Consider the following 21,510-nt stretch of genomic DNA (forward strand, 5'->3'; position numbering starts at 1 on the left):
CAATCAACAGTAATAACTTTGATGGACCAATGATGATAAATAATTGTGATGGGATGGCCTAAACACTAATGCTTGTGACTATTTAAGGAGCAAACTGCAATCCTTCATCCTACATGAACAAATGTATTTTAAATGTTGAAATTTCACAATGTTAGAATGATTAACTTATTTACCGTAGATTTTCAGTTACCCTCAGGAATGCTGGATCTGGCAATAACTCAGTCAGATTTCAGCAGACTGCCATGATTTGTGAATAGAAGTGTATGGAATTAATCAGAATTGTGTAGGATAATTGAAGTCCAATTGAATGTAAGTTCAAATAGAACAGGAGAGTAACCTGGATCTTTGACCTTAGCAGAATAGCCATACTTAGGACTCCAATCCAGATTTGTCAAGTTTGCTGACAGTGCACCCTTCTGAAGCATTTTGCAATGACTTGCAGAGAAATATTGATGTCATGCTCGATAAACCTGCACTATTCAACCTCGGGCATCGGAGGAGCAGCAAACATAAAATGGCAATTCAATGACACAGGTTTAATGCTTAAAATATTGAGCTGAAATAGTTAGGACATAATTGTAAATGTCAGCACAAGAACCCATTTTAAAACTCAAGTCAGGTGCAAAGCCAACTGATACAGGACATGATCCTGGTTAAATTAAGCAGTTGTATACAGTTGTCCATTAAATTCTTGTTTTGAAAGACTTTCCTTTGTAGAGGAAGATTGAAGGGAATGATGAGCTATATTAGTTTTGAGCCCTGTTTAAGAGTTAGCGGATAAAATGATTTCATAATGTTGACTGAAATGGAATGAGTGTACACAGAGAAGAGAATATTTATATCATTGAGTATTTACACTTGAGAAGAGGACCACAAATGAACCATAGAATAGTTAGAAGCATAGAATCCCTACAGTGTTGAAGCAGGCCATTTGGCCCATCGAAACCACACTGACCCTCTGAAGATAATCTCACCCTGACCCATCCCCAACTTTATCCCTGCATTTCACACCCTAGATACTACGCGTAATTTAGCATGGCCAATCCACCTAACCTGTACATCTTTGGACTCTGGGAGGAAACCAGACCACCCAGAGGAAATCCACGCAGACATGGGGAGGATGTGCGAACTGCACACAGATGGTCGCCTGAGGCTAGAATCTAACCCAGTCCCTGACACTGTAAGGCAACAGTGCTAAACACGGCCACTGCGCTGAGTTGTAGAGTAGATGACCATTTGAACTTCTGACTCCATGCCAGCGACAAGAACAACTTAGCTAGAGAAATAGAATTAGGTTTTATTGTTGCATGTACTCAAGTACAGAAGCACAGGATTATAGTGAAACATCTACAGTGTTTCTCTGTCATGGCACTATTTTAGGTACAAAGTACCTAGATACAAACCTTGGGTACAAAAAGAGGAATAAATGAAAAAGTTACATTATCTTAACAGAGATTCATATTGTGTTAGAAATAAGACATGGTTAAAAGAATAAGCATTACAGTCAATAAACTGATTACAAATAATTCACTCCAGCTCTCAGCTGCTCCGAGAGAAATTTTCTTTAAAAATAGACCCCTCTTTCCGATGTAAAAACAAACGAATCCAGCAAATGCAATCTAAGGAGACAGGACTGTCAACTTAAAATAGCGGATATATTTAAAAATTAGGATCACTGACTTCTCATTTTTTAACCTCTTAAGAACTTGCAATGTACAGTAATTTTTCCAACATCCTTTGAAACTTCATGATTTTTGAATGAAGATAACTCAAAGTGCTTTATGTTGAATTAAACTGCAACTGCACAAGTATTTGTCCCAGTGGGAATTCTCCATTTGTTCCTTTTTTGGCATGTAATTTATAGTTGCAGAAAGCCATATGGTTTTGTTAATTCTCATGGAACTGATTTTGTTTTACCTTAAATAAAAATAGTGTCATCTTTAACCTTACTTTTAATCCAAGTAAATGCAATTGTGTTTATAAATCGATCAATTTGTGCCACTTGGCTGAGAAGTTAGAAAGTGGGTTTTTAAATCAGGGAGGGGTAATTAGGTGGTACGTGTGTTAAAAATGATTGAGTTCAGAAGTCTCACAACGCCAGTTTTTAGTCTATATGGACTATAACCTGTGTCATGTGACTTCTGACCTTATCCACCCAAGCCCAACACTGGCACCACCACATCAAAAATTATTGATAACTGCATTCACCACAAGTGCATCATTGCTTCAGTTATCCCCAGTCTTTGAGTTTGGAAATGAAGACAGGCTGACTGCCCAGCTTTTTCTTTTCCCATACCCCAAAAAGCAAGGTAAATGCTTGTAAATCTCACCAGTGTTCCTTCGTAAGTGATCATGGGGTAAACTGTGTAAGAATATCAGGGATTACTTGCACTTTCCTTTATTTAGATTGATGGTTAGCTCAGCAATTGTGGAGTTCAAAACGCCTGAATTTTTTTTAAAGAAGTATTAATTTATTTTCTGTTTACCTGCAGTTCATACTTCAAGACTATTTATCTCCTGCCTGGACTCGTAAACTAATAAAAATTCTTTTTCTTTACAGCCTGATTTGAGGGAGAAGAACTTTCAGGTTGACAAAGATGGCAGTCAAATTTTCAAGGGACATCGGTAAAGCACTGTTTAACTGTTAATCATTAGAACTCCAGTACGCATATTAAACAAGTGTTGCATTTAAACACTGCTGAAAAGAAATATGAAGCGGGATATATAAATAGTTAGAATGTATGGCAGTTGTATGAAGGATTGAGAAGAAAGAGCAAAAACGAACTCTGTGTTCTACATGCGCTTCAACGCTATTTCTCTTCTGAGTGATTTCACTGACCTGCTGTCCAGTACTAAAACTTGAATGATACAGATTTTTCTTGCACTATAGGCATCAAATGAAAATGTGCAAAGAGGAAAAGTATTGAATAGCAAGTATCGCATTCTGATATGTCCTGATAACAATTCTGCATGTGTTTTTTTTTAAAGAACGAGGAAGTTCTACCCATTATGTCCACATTGATGTGCTTTGAAGTGTGAATCAGAATCTGCAGACATCGTCTATATTATACATCTAAAATCATTTTTCTATTGATCCTTTGCTACCCTGTATTAAGCATGTCTTTTGACCAGTTAACCTGTTTTATTTTCAACTTTTGAGCTCTGCCAGAGGTATTAGAGAATGCCTTTGCTGCCTTGTAATATACAGAATGTTCTGGAACATATTTGTAATGCCATACATATAAAATGGTTTGGAATCTGCAACTAAACTGCACCTCAGACCAATTGTTGCCAAATCCTGCAGTGCCACCCTTTACCCAGCTGAGGAGACATGCACATATTGCGAAACTCTGAAAATGTTTTCCCTTATTCGTTGTTAAGAGGCATGACAAGGTGTCTAGTTTTCCATCTCTACCCCATTAGTAGCCTTGTAATTTCTCTCTCTCTCTTCCGGTACTTTGCATTGATATGGTATTGGTGGCATTGGACTACCATTGGATTGTCTGCGTTTATGCTTAATAAAGTAATGCGGAGGCCTTCTGCACATTTGGTTGACCAGGAACTTTCCTGCTCTCACCATTGGCCATCAAACTGTTTGACCACATTAGGAACATATCTTCTTTGGCCATCAAGTCCCAAAGTTGGATTTGAATTTGGTGCTTCTGATCCAGAAGTGGGGACAACATCACTGGCCCTTACTTTACTATAATACTGACACTGACAATGAGCCTTCAGTATAATGATAATGTGTTTTGCACTTAACAAATTATTGTGGAGTTCAAGCTGTACTTACAACCTTCCATTGAAATCAAAGAATTTTTTTTCATTTATGTAGCTTTTCATCTCATCCTCTTACATTGTGAGTTTGAAGTGCAAAAAATATGTAGACAAACACAATGCATTTTGCACATAGTAAGAAATGAGTTATTGACTTTGATTGAGGAGGGTTGTTCACTTGACAATGAGTCAACTTGTTATTGCTTTTAATTGGTCATGCCACATCCGCCAGAAACATCTAAGAAGTCAGACTGGCCTTGTTCAGTGTCTCCTGTGAATGATAAAATCTCTGGTATTGCAATTATCAGTGCTACATTAGTATGTCACTGTAGATTACTTTCAGGTTCTGAAATGGGCCTAACCCAAAACTTTATGAATCATGGTTAGAATGCAAACAACTGAACCACGCCGATTCTAGTCATGTTAATTTAAGAATAGAGTCAGAAGAGATGGGAGCTGGTTTAGATCATTTGGCTCCTCAAGCCTGCCCTGCCATGGCCCATCTTATTGTGACATTAAGTTTATTTTCTTCATGTCTCCTCTCCCTCCTGTTCCTTAATTCCCTTGTCAGTCAAAGTCTGACCAACTCAGCTTCAAAAATACTCGATGATCCAGCCTCCAATACTTTTTAGGGAAGAAAATTTCACAAACTAATGATCTTCAGAGTAGAAATGCCTTTAAATCCCCATCTTAACTGGGAGACCACTTATTTTTAAAACTGGACTGCTAGATTTAGATTCCTCTATGAGATGAAAAAGTAACCTCTTGTTGGTCTAAATGTCTATTGATTATAGCATTTGTTCAACCTTTCTTCATAAAACAACCCCTTTACCTGAGGAATCAAACAAGAAAAATTAAAGAACAACTGTTGTACTAGTATTCATTAATATCTAAAATGAAATCACTTCAGTAACCTTTTCTCCATAAAGTGCAATGCTGTAGTTTCACTGGATTTGGGGCGTCAGCAGTACTGTCCAATCACCTGTCCAATAACTGACCTAAATACACAGTCTTGTTATGTCTTAAGAGATTTAATGAGAACGTCTGGTACAATGTTATGTTAATTACTCCTTATCTCCACTGCTGTGCAGTTGTCATATGTAACACATTAATTCTGTTGTACTTGCCATTAACTGGTGCAGCTAAAGTATTGCAGATTTGCCAAGTCTATGGGCCAATGAGATGCAAGTATTTATTTTAGCCTGTATCGATATAATCTCATTTCTAAAAAAATGAATGTCTACATCTTCAGTAACCTTGGCCTTCAGCTCACTTTTAAAAGATCTTTAAATTTGTTTTCTTTCTGCCCCCTTCTCTTTTCAGTTGTGTCCTGCACCCTTAAGTTTCTATGAACTTTTTTTTTGTAGCCCTCTGCTTCCTCTTCCATTCCCCATCCCTTTGCACAACCCACTCAGTCAGAGATTTTCTGCTTGCTGTTTAGATTGGATACTGGCTTTGCTCTTTTTTATCACCACTCAAATCAGTAAAATTAAAATTCATGTGCTTTCTAAACTTGCAGTCTGCAGTGCCATTTTTACATTAGGGGAGTGTGTTGAAAATTTGGACCCATGTTTATTCCTCACACTGCCCTCTTTCCACAAATCAACCTTTGTTGTCAGCACTGAGTTTGTTGATTGTTCTTGCCTGAAACAGAAGCAGGGAACTCACCGGATCTGAGAACCCAGTGAAGGAGGAGATTATCTGGGAGATTCACTTCTATTATCTGCATGAGTATTGGCGTCTACTGTGCTTCCCTTCACGGCACGATAACGTCTCACTTGCAGTTTTTCTCTCGCTCGTATTAAAATAGTCGTTTGGGTGACGGTGGTTAGCGCTGATGGAACCAATTTGCATAAGAATGAGACATAAGAAACAATGTTATGATTGTAGGGGTCAGTATAGTGAGGGGATCTGGCAGCTGTTCGGATGGCTGTGTTGATTTCCTGGTGCCGAGGTTCAGGGCTGCAGAGTCACTTGCAGTGAGAGATGAGAATCCAGTCATTATGGTCCATGTAGGCAGAAGTGACAGGCAGACCATAAGATACAGTAGCAGAAGTAAGCCATTCAGTCCATTGAGTCTGTTGTCATTCAGTGACTTCTTGCCTTTTCCCTTTAACCCTTGATTTCTTTACTGGTTAAAAAATCTGCCTATCTCAGCCTTAATGATCCAATCTCAACAGCCTTCTGCAATAAAGAATTTCATAGATTCAAAACTGTCTAAGAGAAGAAATTCCTCTTCATCTTTGTCTTAAATGGTGACCCCTTCTTCTAAGATTACGCCCTCTGGACCCAAACTCTCCTACAAGAAGAAACAACTTTTCCAAATTTACCCTAACAAGTCCCCTGAGAATCTTTTGCATGTTTCAATTAGTACGCCTCTCATTCTTCTAAATTCCAAAGAGTATAGGCCCAGTGTACACAGCATCTCCCAATAAGACAGACCGTCCATACATGGTGTCAGCCTAGTGAACCTCACTGGATGGCCTCAATGCCAATAGAGCTTTCCTGAGATAGGGAGCCCAGAATTCCTCACTATTTCATCTGTGGACTGACTAGTGCCTCAACAGCTTTAGCAAAACCCCCCAGTACTCAAGTTTACCTTGCCACCTATTTTTATGTCATCCCCAAAGTTGGATGAGGAGACTGAATGGACTATAGCAAAGACATTAATATATAATGTAAATAATAGTAGTCCCTTTGGCACATTAGTTACAGATAATCATCCTGAAAATGCCCTCTTACCTCACCTTTGTCTTCTGTTAACTAGCCAATCCTTTTATCCATGTTAGTATATTTACCGGCAACATCATGGACCCTTAATAATTATGGTATCTTATCAAAAACCTTCTGAAAATCCAAATATGTTACACCCACAACCTTCCCTTTATCTATCCTGCTTGTTAGCAGCTCAGAGAATTCTAATCAATTTGTTAGGTATGATTTCCTTTTCAAGAAGCTATGCTGACTCTGATTTGTATTTCTAAATGATCTGCTTTATCCTTGACATCCTTTTATAGTACTAAATTCTACCATGTTATGACTATTGTTCACTCGGGAATCTTGTTATTTTGGCATCTTTTATTACATATGCCTCATTACCATCGCCAGATCCAAAACAGCCCGGTCCCTAGTTGGATCTGCAGCATATTGTTTTAGGAAACTGCTCTGAATTCACTTTCTGTGCTCTTCCTAAATGCGCCCTCTGCCTATCTAACTATTCCAATCTGCATAAAGATTAAAGTCACTTAACTCTGTCTTTGTTACATCCCCTCTCCTGATTTATTTCTATCTCACCGTTTAGCTTCTGTAGATGGTCTAATCCTATGAGTGTCATATTTTCCTTTTTATTTCTTACTTCCATCCAAATAAGACCATAAGAACTGGGAGCAGGAATGGACAATTCAGCCCCTTGAACCTGTTCTGCCGTTTGAAATAATCACGGCTGATCTAATCTCTGCATCAGCTCTATGTTTCTGCCTGCTCTCCATTACCTTTCAACCCATTACTGATTAAAAGGCATTTGATAAGGAGAATCTGCAAAGGAGCACTGTGCCCAGTATTGGTCACATTATTTAAGGAGGAATGTAAATGAGTTTAATGCAGTTAAGGGCTTTACTAGACCGATATCTGAAATGAGGCTTCGGGTGAACAGATTGTCCCATGCGGAAGGATTTGACAAGCTAGCTTTGTGTATGCTGGAGTTTAGAAGCATACAAGGTTACTTGATTGAAACATATAAAATTCCAGAGTATTTGCATTATAGACTTGGGGAACTTGTTTCCTGTAATGGGAGAAGCTGGAGCTAGGCATTCCTGTTTAAAAGTTAAGGGTCACCCATCTAAAATAGAAATGTGACTTTGAGGGTTGAGAGTCTTTGGGACTTCCTTCCTGAAAAGATGTTGGAAGTAGAGCCCTTGAATTTTTTTTAAGGCCAGGGTAGATGTTAAGCGAGGAGACAGAAGTTATCAAGGGTGGGCAGGGATGCCGATTTGATATGACAGTCAGATTAGCTGTGATCCATTTGAATGCCAGAGCAGGCTCGAAGGACTGAATCGTCTACTTTCACTCATAAATCATACGTTTGTATCTATTACCAAGAGTAGGAGAAAGGGGGAAGTAATTCATGGCTTAAGACAATGGAAAATTATTTATAACTTCTAGTCCTCTGAATTGAACTTAATGGAAATGTTGTTTCTTAGAAATCAGGTGACTTGTCTGTCGGTCTCCATGGATGGAACTTTGCTAATTTCAGGATCGCATGATGAGACTGTGAGACTGTGGGACATTCAAAGCAAGCAGTGCCTGAGAACGATCAGTCATAAAGGTGAGGCTATGTTTATTAAATTGACACGCTCGAGCATAATTGAAAGTTTCCTATTGTTGCAGCCAAGTCCAGAGAGGTGAATAAATCAATCTCCTTTCACTCCTGATGTTGGTATATCAAAGTTTGAATTTTTAAAAATTATGCTTTTTCAATTCAGTATGTTTTTGACCATGTGTAAAGCAATGAAGAAACAAGCCAGGCAGATCTCATGAGTTAGCAGCTAAGGAGTTTATTTCATTATTTTAAAAATTCACTCAGTTAAAAATCTCATTCATGCCACTCTAATGCATATAATTAGATAATAAAATCAATCCTGAAACTCATGGCATAAACATGCGCTGGCAAGCAAGCAAACAGAAGTAGTTACGGGTTGAGGTGAGATGAAATTTAACAGTTGAAATGCTTAAAAGAAAGTTAATTCTGAATTCTGATTTAATTTAGTTGTCTGGAAATGCAGTGGCATTGTACCAATATGAGCTAGTTGCACTCCTGGTGACAGCCTCTTTGAAAGTACAATTTATTGAGTTCTTTAGTGAGTACTTTGACAACAGGAAATTCCTTTTATTTTTAAATTTTCAGTCTTTGTGATTATTATTTGCATTACAACTTGTGACAGTGATAGGGTACTGTTGACCTAAGATATGTTTTGAACTAAGATGAACCTCTTCATCTTGCCCTCATCAAGACATTCTCAATACTATCAATGTAAAAGAGGACCAAATTTCTATACTGTACATTAGTATTTTTGCAAATATCCTGATCAATGCAAGACACAAAGAAATTTTAACAATATGCCCTAGATTATCCAAATAGCACAGAACAGATTCAACCAATAATAATCTTCTTTAAGACTACCCACTTATCTGACAATGATTATTTCAGCCAGAGTTCTGAGTCTGGCCCATTGGAAATTCATTCGTCAGACTGAAATGGGAAGAAACCTGCTCAGTGCAGGACCAGTCTTGCAAGCCAAGACATGCCCCTTATTGACGTTATTTACTGCCATATTTCAGGAGTTAAATTGTTTAAAGGCTCCAAAGCTACTTTGATGGTTGCCGAGGAAAGATAATTTTGAGAGATAATGATAGCATAGGGTGACAGGTGGTAGGTGTGGGGATAGACTGCTAAGTGGCTGAAATGGGTAGTGTCAGGTTGGTGAGAGGCTACTGTACCAGGTAACTGAATGAAACTTCAGAGTAGAATGCTTAGGGTAGTGTGAGTTAGCAGGAAATTCACGGATTGCCTGACGTGACAGATGGTTGTCGGGTTCACGCAGGGTGGGAAGGAGTGGTAGTTTGCGTTGTCAGATCAAGTGTGCTCAGGGTAGGAGTTGTTGTCAGTAAGGAATCGGGTCCAGGCTGATGAGTTATAACTGGAATGGAGAAGAGAGGGTGGTGGTAGTGAATCAAGAAACAAAAGTTGTTTACCCAGGAGTTGGGGGAGGATTTTAATTCTCTTATCTTTATCCACAAAGCTATTAAGCTTAAGCGAATCAGAATCTTCAGGATACTCGAATTTAAGGAGGTTTGGCAGGGGTTCGAGAAGCAGGAGATTTGTCCATTAGAACATTCAGTTTGCCAGACATTTTCCTCAGAATTAGCTGTGTTGGGAGTTCTGCATGGTCCCAAGTCTCAACTCCAGTCTACAGTGTGTCTGGCCATTGTGTCTTTCCTCAGCGATACTCAGTTGTGGCTTACCAAGAAAATCTGAAAAAAAACCTTCCAGGGAAAACTGCTGTTTGTTCCATTCTGCAGGCCTTCATAGTCTATCTACCTTATGTAACCAATAAACAAACTTATAATTTTAGCTTTACATTGAGGGAGTGTGGTTAGTTTTCTCCTGTTAAAAGTGACACATTGGCACACAATGGAGGCAATTGATATGACGGTAGGAGCTTTGGTTTCCAAATGTCAAAATTTACAAGATGCCATTGAATTAGAAAGGAAGAATACTAGTTTTTGCAGAGATTTCATTAGGGTTCCTTTTGTCTCTGACTATCCTTACAGACAAATTTGCAGTTCTAGCTATCTTAATGCAAACCAATTCCTTAGTAATGTTATGTAGTCATTCATTTTGTAATTCTCTGCAGAACTTAATCCAAGCATGGTATGCTCCCAATCATTCCTGCTTTCAATGTTCATTTAATGTCATTAATCCCCTGCTTAATTTCAGATAATGATAGAAAAATAGGACAACATTTTCATTCACGTTTTAACCAGTAGCTGCATAATTCCAGATGACTTGTTACATTTTTAACTGGCACTCATTTGCAGAATAAATGACGAAATTGTGACAGGGGTTTGGATTGTGCTGCATTGCTACATAATTTGTGGACTCTGTAGAGTTATTAGTGAAATAACTTGAAAGGCTAATTAGCACCTGAGATGCGTAAGCTTCAGTGATACAACACTTGAGGCGTTGGGAAGGACTCTCTGTAATGATTCTCAATCCTGCAACCCTGTGACCAATCAGAAGGCTGTCATGAGACAATATTTCCCTAACTCAGAAGAAACTCGGTACCACGCAGTTTCAAATTCACCCCCTCACATTGTTGATTTCTTGAAAGAATATCGCACATATTGCTCTGCTTTTTTAAGAAGGGCAGAAGAGGAAAACCAGGGAATTACAGACAAATTAGCTTAATATCTGTTGCAGTCTATAATCAGTATTAGATACCTGAATACCTTGAAATTTTTCAGTTAATAAGGAAGAACTAACATGGATTCGTGAAAGGTAGGCCATGCCTGACAAATCCCAGTGAATTTTTTGAAGAGGTGACTAAAGTGGTGGACAGGGGAACATCTATGGTTGTTGTTTATGTGGACTTCCAGAAGGCATTTGATACAATCCATGTAAGAGACAGTTTAGTATAATGGAGGTCCATGTAATTGAGGGAAAATTACAGACATGGCTGGGAAATTGGTTGAGTGGCAGATGGCAAAGTAAGTATAATGAATGGGTAGTTAAAATAGCAGGATGTAAACTAGTAGTCTCCCTCAAGGATCTGTGTTAGGGCCTCAATTACTTACATGATTTATTAACAACTTGGATAATGACAACGGAAGTCATATATCCAAATTTGCTGTTGACACAAAGTTGTAGACGGTGTCGATGTTGGAAAAAAATTACAAAGGGATACTGACAGACTAAGTGAACAGGCAGAAGTGGCAGATGGAACTCAGTGTAAGCAAGTGCAAGGTTATCCATTTTGGATTGAGAAAGGTGAGATGAGGATACTTTCTAGCTGGTATGAAGTTAAATACATTTGATGTCCAAAGGGACTTGGGGTTCAGGTGCACAGGCCCTTAAAATGTCATGAAGAGGAAAATTAAGAAAGCTAATGGAATGCTGGTCATTTTAGCTAGAGGATGCAGACGTTTTATTGCGGTTATACAAAGCCCTACTTAGACCCCACTTGGAGTACTTGAGCAGATCTGTGCACTGTACCTTAGGAGAGATATTTTGGCCTTGGATGGATTAGTGTTGGTTTACAAAAATGAGGGCCAGACCGTTCAGAGATATTAGGAAGCACTCTACACACAAAAGGTGGTAGATATTTGTAAATGTCTTCCACAAATGACAATGGATGCTGGATCGGTTGTTCATTTTAAATCTTTCATTAACTTTTGTTAAACAAAAATATTAAGGAATATGGTTCAAAGACAGATATTTGGAGTTAAGCCAGAGATAAGCCATTCTTATTGAACACGCTTGAAGGGCTGAATGATCTATTCTTGTTCCTACATTCCTAGCTCAAAAATAAGCAACATTTAATTCTTAAGTTGCTAAACTCTACTGATGTTTGTTATATGGCAGTCCAACTTCCATTTTAGTTTGTCCCAAAGAAGAAAAATATATACTCTCTTGCAGAGTTTTACAGACCTTTTTCCAATCCACTATTTGTGAAAGACAAATTAACCCATTGGTGAAATACAGTTTTGACATTAAGTTGCACAATGGAAATTGTGAACTGACATTCCCCTCAGGGCTAGTGAGAAGATAAACAGTTTGCACTCCTGATTAGAATCTGATGACTCTTCCTAAAATGTGCTTCCATATAAATAGTATTTCAGGACGGGGCTGGACCTGCCTAGTTAATTACAGTTAATAGCTGACCAGTACCAGTTTGACTCACAGATAAAGAAAGGGAATTGAAGAATGGATTGGATGATAGCTAAAGAGCCTGGAGTTCATAGCGTAGAACATTGAGCACCTTCAGGAGAGTGTGGAAATTAATGAAAAAGAATTATAAAAGCCTTCACGCTTATTTTTCCTAACTTCCCCGTGGCTCCCAAGGGTATAGTTTTATACAGATTGCTCTACTGCATTTTGAATACAATATTTTTTTCTTCAGAGATGAGACATCTAATTTAACTTTGACGAAATGATTAGCTTCCAGGTGACAGTTCTTTTCTTATCACAGATACTTTCATTGAATTCAGAACTGAGAAAATGAAGTGTAATTTCAGCGATAACGATAGAAAGAATAATGTAATTTGAAGATTGTGTTAAATTAATCAGTAATCTATTGGCTGAATGATTAAATGCATCCCTTCAGAGGCTTTTTTTTCTGGGGATGATTTTCTTCAACTATCTGATATGTAACAAAGCTTATAAGGGTTGAACATTGTATTTTATAGCTGCTTGCTGATCAGAGGATTTGAGTTTTGTCAGTTCAACCTTACAAGGCAATGATGATTTATCACTAATTACTAAATGGGTAATTTTGTTTCACTTAATTTTTATGACCTCTGTTAGACAGGTTCACTTATACATTGGGAATAAGATGCTTTTCTGAATTTACTTTGGGCCCTGAAATTCGTGCACCTCAATTGTTCAGTTTGTGGTTGGTCTGTTTTTGACCCTTTGTTAATTTCATACGTCCATGTGATGTGTAAAGCTAAATGTGCAGGTATGATGATATGTCAGATTTCATGGAAAAAGCAAAAAAAACCCGACAAATATGTAATAATTTGTCAGAAAAAGCAGTAAAATGTCGATGCCTTCTTGTTCCTAATTGGATATTGTTGTGGAAAAAGCCCAGGCATAGATAGGATTATGTTACTTAATAGCATGTGGTTAAATGAGTTAAACAAGATGGGAGAGGGAAAAATAAGAGTTTGAGATTGTTTGGAAGGATGGGGAGGTAATGTACGATTTCTTATTGGGCAGAAAGAGAAGCTCAGCAGCTATGATCTTAACTATTTTCTAAATTTCCTCTAATTGGCCTTTTACAGATCCTGTATTTCCTGACCACCATGTTTGTCTTATTATTGAGATTTCATCACTTCCATTTTGTTTTTCTGATGTGGATCAAATACCCTGTGAAAACAAATTCCTTTGTGATTGCCTGTGATTAAATGAACTCAGTATGAAGTTGTGCCAGTCAGATCAGGAAACTCTGATACTTCCAAGGTCGCTGCCAATTTAACCAATTGAGAAGGATCGAGGTGCTGTAGTTCCTTAGCCATCCCCTAGTTTAGTGAAGTGTGGCAAAGGGAAAAAAACATTCTGTAATCACTTGTCCTTCTGGTCACTAAAACATGACATTAGCTGAAAGTGACTGCGTGTCAACCTGTGTAAGCAAGTTGGTTCCAAGCTTAACAACAATGTTCTACACAAATAAATAGCTTAAATACTCTCTGCGTAGGCTCTCAATGAATCAGCGATTTGTTAAAGTGATCAGTACCTGACAAGCACCCATGAAACACATTGCATTCGCAATTGGAAATTCAGCAAAGCAAAGAAAAAGTGCTGCATAGAGTCCACCTTCGGAATTGCAACTATTGGTCTACAGTTCTGTCAGCGCAGATTTTAATAAAGCACTGAAGACTTTTGCAAAGAAAATAATTTTTATATTTTTTCATATTTGGATTTCTGAAATTCACTAACCTTATTGATTATTTTATTCTAGCTCCTCACCATCAGTGCTAATTTGATGGCGTCAGTGTTTTTATGGTACAGAAGGAGGGCATACAGCCCATTATGTCTGTGATGACTTTCTGAGCATTTTAACTTAATGCCAAGATAATAAAATGTGAGGCTGGATGAACACAGCAGGCCAAGCAGCATCTCAGGAGCACAAAAGCTGACGTTTCGGGCCTAGACCCTCCGAAACGTCAGTTTTTGTGCTCCTGAGATGCTGCTTGGCCTGCTGTGTTCATCCAGCCTCACATTTTATTATCTTGGAATTCTCCAGCATCTGCAGTTCCCATTATCTCTTAACTTAATGCCAATCTCCTTTACTTTCTGTGTTGTCCTGTATCTATTTAACTAATCATTCAATGCTCCCTTCAGTGCCTCAGTTGAGCCTGCCTCCATAAAATTTCCAGGCAGTGCATTCCATCCCCTAACTACTCACCAGGTGAAAATCTTTTGTCTCACTTTGCATTTGTTGTTTTTGCAAAGCTCTTTAAATTTCCCCTCTGGTTTCAGTTCATTCACAGGTGAGAATAGTTCTTCCCTACTGTCCAAATCCATCCTGATTTTGAAAACTTGTATCAAATCTCTACCTAGCATTCTCCTTGCCAAGAAAAACAGTCCCAACTTCTCCAACTGTTTCTCATGACTGCGTGTTTCATCCTAGGAACCATTCTTTTAAATCTCTTCTGTACTTCTTCCAGTGTGTTCACAACTTCCTTATAGTGCCCAGAATTGTACACAGTCCTACAACTAAAGTCAAACCAGTGTCATATTTAAGCTCATCATAACCCTTGATTTTGTACCCTATGCCGCTACCTATGAAGCCTAGAATACTGTGTGCTTTATTAACAGCTATCTCTAACTGTTCTGCTACATACATCTCTGCTCAGGCGTCCCTGCCCCTACACACCATTCAGAATATAACAAAACAGCCCCATCATGTCTGCGCCAATCCTGATGTAATTCTAAACTAATCCCATCTGTCTGCACATGGTCCATATCTCTCTATTCCTTGTCTGTTCACTTGTGCGACTTAAACATTAATATTGTATCTGCTTCACAATCTCCTCTCATACAACATTCTACGCACCTGTCATCCTTTGTGTAAAAAAACAACTTGCCTCACACAGACCAGAACACACAATACTTCTTCAAATGTGGCCTGAATAACAGTTTATACAGCTGCGATATGACTTGTCGACTTTTATACTCTGTGCCTCAAATGATGAAGGCTAGCATACTGTATGACTCCTTTACCACCCTATTCACTTACGTTACCACTTTCAGGGAGCTATGGACTTGCGTTTCCTGTTGCATTTGACCTCCCAAAATGCATCACCTTAAATGTGTCCGGTTTAAACTCCATCTGACATTTCTTCATTCACCTTTGTAATTGACCTATATCCTCCTGTATGCTTTGACAATTTTGCTCACAATTCCACCAATTTTTGTATCATCTGCAAATTTACTCATCAGACCCACCTACATTTTCATCCAAGTAATTTGTATTTATTGCAAACAACAGAGGTCCCAGCACTGATTCTTGTGGAACACCACTGGTCTCAGATCTCTCGTCAGAATAATATTCCTTTGCGACTAGCCACTTTCTTCTATGACCAAGCCAATTTTATGTCCAGTTTACCAACTGACTATGTATCCCATTTGACTTCATCTTCTGGACCAACCTACCACATGGGAACTTGTCACATGCTTTAGTGAAGTCCATGTAGACGACATCCAGTGTCCTACCTTCATCAGTTATCTTCATCACTTTCTCAAAAATGTCAATCAGATTTGTGAGACAGGACTTTTTGAACAGACAACTATGCTGACTATCCCTAGTTAGTCCCTTCTTTTTCAGATGGAAGTAAATCCTGTACCTAAGAATCTTATGGGCAGTTGAAGGAAGATAATAATTTCCTGATCACTGATGTAAGACTCACTGTCTTAAAATTTCCTAGATTTTCCCCATGGCCCTGCTTAAACAAAGAAACAGCATTGACTATTATCCAGTCTTCTGGGACTTTGCCTGTAACTAAAGAGGATACCAAGCTCTCTGTCAAGGCCCTAACAATCTCCTACCTTGTATCCTTAAGACCCTAGGATAGATCCCATCAGGCCCTGGGGTCTTATTTACCTTAATGTTTTTCAAGACACCCAACACTTGCTCCTCCTCAAAAGCAACATGCCCTAGAATATCAAGAAACTATTTCCTAGTCTTACCATTGTCCATATCCTACTCCTTGTTGAATACTAATGCAAAGTACTTTTTAAGGACCTCACCCACTTTCTCTGTCTCAACGTATAAATTTCCCCCTTTGTCCTGGAGTGGACCTACCCTTTCCCAAGCTACCCTCTCGCTCCTAATATACTTCTAAAATACCTTGAGATTCTCTTTACTTCTTGCCAAGGACATTTCATAGCCTCCTCTAGCCTTCTTAACTCCTTGATTAAGTAGTTTCCTGCTTCCTTTATTTTCCTTGAGGGCTTTGTCATATTTAAGTTTTCTAAATGTTACATATGCTTCCTTTTTCTTTTTGTCTCAACTTTCAATATCTCATCATCCTGGATTCCTGAATCCTATCACCCATATCTTTCATCCTCACAGGAACATGCTGGTCCTGAACTTTGGTCAGCTGGCCTTTAAAAGATGCCCCCATGTCAAATGTGGATTGATACTCAAACAGTCACCCCAATCTAATTTTTCCAGTGCCTGCCTTATGCTGTTCTAATTAGCTTTCCCTCAGTTTAGCACTTTTACCTGAGAAGCAGTATTATCCATATTTATCTTAAAACTTTGAGTGTTCTCACTGTCTTATGGGGTGTTGGAGGAAAATAACATATTCTTAGTGGTTTGTTTTTAAGAATAATAACAAATATCATTAGGGGTGAGTTGCAAGAAGGTGCCATATTCTACCTTCTTTCTTAGAGCCACTTCCCGGTCAAGGTCATTAGTCACATGGACCAGTTTTTCCTCTTGTTGAAGAAAACTGCACTTGGTCCTTTTTACATTTTTGCGAACCCTTAGAAGTCCTTTTCAAAATTTATTAATAAGCAACTGTGGATGGCCCAGACATTTTAAGGAAGTTACACTTATTTCCTAAATGTACTGCTTCTTGAAGGTTGTCATTTACCTGAGGCTAAATTGAGTAGAACGGGCAAATATTCTCTAAAGTGTGGACAAATAAGCAGTGATCTAATTGAAAAGTACAAGATGTTGTGGGAGGAACTGAGCAGATAGGCAGAGTTGGAGTCTTTATCCCTGCCTTCACACCCCAGGCCCTGCATGATATAGAGTCACAGAGACATACTGCATGGAAACATTGGCTGCTGTTAGCACAGCAAATCCATTTTCACCCACTTATGGTTCCTGTCATCAGCTTGTCTTTCTTTCTGACATACTGTCATCCACTTTTTTGTCTGCCGAACTGTCGGTTGGTCTCTCTCTGGGCTCCATCTCTGCCTATCTGCTCACTCCTTCCTTCCCCTGCAAATCCGCTTCTCACACACCCTTCCCACCCTCTTCAGTGTTTTATATCAGTGATAATGGGAACTGCAGATGCTGGAGAATCCAAGATAACAAAGTGTGGAGCTGGATGAACACAGCACGCCAAGCAGCATCTCAGGAGCACAAAAACTGACGTTTCGGGCCTAGATCCTGCATCGGAGAGGGTTCTGGAATAAATAGGGAGAGAAGGGGAGGCGGGCCGAAGATGGAGAGAAAAGAAGATAGGTGGAGAGGAGAGTATAGGTGAGGAGGTAGGGAGGGGATACGTCAGTCCAGGGAAGATGGACAGGTCAAGGAGGCAGGATGAGGTGGTAGGTAGGAAATGGAGGTGCGGCTAGAGGTGGGAGGAAGGGATGGGTGAGAGGAAGAACAGGTTAGGGAAGCAGAGACAGGCTGGGCTGGTTTTGGGATACAGTAGGGGGAGGGGAAGAGCTGGGCTGGTTTTGGGATGCAGTGGGGGAAGGGGAGATTTTGAAGCTTGAGAAGTCCACATTGATACCATTGGGCTGCAGGGTTCCCAAGCAGAATATGAATTGCTGTTCCTGCAACCTTTGGGTGGCATCATTGTGGCACTGCAGGAGGCCCATGATGGACATGTCGTCTGAGGAATGGGAGGGGGAGTTGAAATGTTTCGCGACTGGGAGGTGCAGTTGTTTGTTGCGAACCGAGCGGAGGTGTTCTGCAAAGCGGTCCCCAAGCCTCCGCTTGGTTTCCCCAATGTAGAGGAAGCCACACCGGGTGCAATGGATACAATATACCACATTGGCAGATGTGCAGGTGAACATCTGCTTGATAATGGAAGGTCATCTTGGGGCCTGGGATAGGGGTGAGGGAGGAGGTGTGGGGGGCAAGTGTAGCACTTCCTGCGGTTGCAGGGGAAGGTGCCGGGTGTGGAGCGGACAAGGGAGTCGCGGAGAGAGTGGTCTCTCCGGAAGGCAGACAAGGGTGGGGATGGAAAAATGTCTTGGGTGGTGGGGTCGGATTGTAGATGGCGGAAGTGTTGGAGAATGATAATGCTCCCACTTCCTACAGACAAAGGGGGTGGCCAGGGGTACCCGCGTGGGCCCAAGCTCTGCCTGCCTCTTTGTAGGTTACGTGGAACCGTCCCTCTTCCACTACGACACAGGCCCCCAAACCCCACCTTTTCCTCCGTTACATTGATGACTGTATCGGAGCCGCCTCTTGCTCCCCAGAGGAGCTTGAACAGTTCATCCACTTTACCAACACCTTCCACCCCAACCTCAAGTTCACCTGAACCATCTCCAACACATCCCTCACCTTCCTGGACCTCTCAGTCTCCATCTCAGGTAACCAGCTAGAAACTGATGTCCATTTCAAGCCCACTGACTCCCACAGCTACCTAGAATACACCTCCTCGCCCCCACCCTCCTGCAAAAATTCCATCCCCTATTCCCAATTCCTCTGCCTCCACTGCATCTGCTCCCAGGATGAGGCATTCCACTCCCGCACATCCCAGATGTCCACGTTCTTCAAGGATCGCAACTATCCCCCCGCAGTGGTCGAGAACGCCCTTAATCGTGTCTCCCGCATTTCCCGCAACACACCCCTCACACCCCATCCCCGCCACAACCACCCCCAGAGGATCCCCCTCGTTCTTACATACCACCCCACCGACCTCCGGATACAACGTATCATTCTCCGACACTTCCGCCATCTACTATCCGACCCCACCACCCAAGACATTTTTCCATCCCCACCCTTGTCTGCCTTCCGGAGAGACCACTCTCTCCGCGACTCCCTTGTCAGCTCCACACTCCCCTCCAACCCCACCACACCCGGCACCTTCCCCTGCAACCGCAGGAAGTGCTACACTTGCCCCCCACACCTCCTCCCTCACCCCTATCCCAGGCCCCAAGATGACCTTCCATTATCAAGCAGATGTTCACTTGCACATCTGCCAATGTGGTATATTGTATCCATTGCACCCGGTGTGGCTTCCTCTACATTGGGGAAACCAAGCGGAGGCTTGGGGACCGCTTTGCAGAACACCTCCGCTCGGTTCGCAACAAACAACTGCACCTCCCAGTCGCAAAACATTTCAACTCCCCCCTCCCATTCCTCAGACGACATGTCCATCATGGGCCTCCTGCAGTGCCACAATGATGCCACCCAAAGGTTGCAGGAACAGCAACTCATATTCTGCTTGGGAACCCTGCAGCCCAATGGTATCAATGTGGACTTCACAAGCTTCAAAATTTCCCCTTCCCCCACTACATCCCAAAACCAGCCCAGTTCTTCCCTTCCCCCCCACTGCATCACACAACCAGCCCAGCTCGTCCCCTCCCCCCCACGATATCCCAAAACCAGCCCAGCCTGTCTCTGCCTCCCTAACCTGTTCTTCCTCTCACCCATCCCTTCCGCCCACCTCTAGCCGCACCTCCATTTCCTACCTACCCCCTCATCCCGCCTCCTTGACCTGTCCGTCTTCCCTGGACTGACGTATCCCCTCTCTACCTCCTCACCTCTACTCTCCTCTCTACCTATCTTGTTTTCTCTCCATCTTCGGTCTGCCTCCCCCTCTCTCCCTATTTATTCCAGTTCCCTCTCCCCATCCCCCTCTCTGATGAAGGGTCTAGGCCCAAAACGTCAGCTTTTGTGCTCCTGAGATGCTGCTTGGCCTGCTGTGTTCATCCAGCTCCACACTTTGTTACCTCAGTGTTTTGTATTACCTTTTCTTAGCTGCTATAAATTCTAAAGAGGGGTCACTGGAATTGAAAAGTTACCTTGCCTTCTTTCCACTGATCCTGACAGACTTGCTGAGTCTCTCCAGCAATTTCTGTTTTTGGTTTGTGGACTCAGTGGAGCTGATGGCCTCGTGGTATTTTTGTGGACTCTTAATCCAGAGACCCAGGCAACATTCTGGGGACCTGGGTTTGAATCCCACCATGGTAAATATCTGGAATTAATAAATATCCATAAATATCTGGAATTAAGAATCTGATGACTGTGAATCCATTGTCGATTGTCAGAAAAAGCCATCTGGTTCACTAATGTCCTTTAGGGAAGGAAACTGCCATCCTTACCTAGCCTGGCCTACGTGTCACTCCAGACCCACAGCCATGTGGTTGACTCTTAATTGCTGTCTGGGCAATTAGGGATGGGCAATAAATGCTGGCCCGGCCAGTGACCCCTACATCCTGTGAATGGAGAAAGGAAAACAACACGTGCAATTGCTAGAAATTGTTGGATTTACAACAATCGCTCTTTGCATTGTTAGCTTCACTGTTCCTTTTTCAACAAAATTCAGATCAGTCTTCCCACAAGTCCTATGCTGGACAGCAGAGTAGTTTTGTCTTTGTATGTAGACTATCCACCTACACTTGGACAAGCAGCTCAACCATGAAAACTATGAGGTACTAACCAAAGCTCGAAGTTCATATACCTTGCCTATTATACACCTTGCGCATTATGCTAATATCGTACAGTTAGGAAATTCAACTTGAAATGATTAGTTTTCACACTTTGTGTAAGTTAACTTTATCAGTAGCATTGTTGCATTTTCAAGTCTGGAGTAAGTCTTCTCAAGTTTTCCAGTGAAGTGTAATGAATTGGACTGGAAAAATTTCCCATTTTTAATTGAAGCTGTTGATTTTCTGCTTCAATTCATTTTGGGGAAAAAAACCTTCATAAACTGCTCAAAGCAGGGATCCTGTGGAAGACCATTTTATTTATCTCATTTTGACAAAATAAACTGAAGTTCCTGATTGAAAATATTACGTTTTCATAGAAGCTTTTGTAGAATCCCTACAGTGTGGAAACAGGCCACTCGGCTCGACAAGTCCACACCAGCCCTCTGAAGAGAAACTCTGCCAGACCCAATCCAGATCCCTATCAAAACTTAAGATAATAAAATGTGAGGCTGGATGAACACAGCAGGCCAAGCAGCATCTCAGGAGCACAAAAGCTGACGTTTCGGGCCTAGACCCTCTCTGATGAAGGGTCTAGGCCCGAAACGTCA

The 21,510-nt window shown here is 40.8% G+C and overlaps 1 protein-coding gene across 2 annotated transcripts in view; it reads left to right on the forward strand.

Annotated features, from left to right (window-relative positions):
• The window catches only part of wdr18 (WD repeat domain 18), a 156,760-nt gene that overhangs the window by 87,590 nt on the left and 47,660 nt on the right, over positions 1 to 21,510 (forward strand). For both annotated transcript variants that reach the window (XM_048560188.2, XM_048560187.2), the window contains 2 exons: positions 2,561 to 2,625; positions 7,977 to 8,101. In XM_048560188.2, coding sequence (XP_048416145.1) covers positions 2,561 to 2,625; positions 7,977 to 8,101 — 190 coding nt within the window. The remainder of the gene's footprint in view (positions 1 to 2,560; positions 2,626 to 7,976; positions 8,102 to 21,510) is intronic.

Source organism: Stegostoma tigrinum, chromosome 30 (genome assembly GCF_030684315.1).
Source record: "Stegostoma tigrinum isolate sSteTig4 chromosome 30, sSteTig4.hap1, whole genome shotgun sequence".
Lineage (NCBI taxonomy): Eukaryota > Metazoa > Chordata > Chondrichthyes > Orectolobiformes > Stegostomatidae > Stegostoma > Stegostoma tigrinum.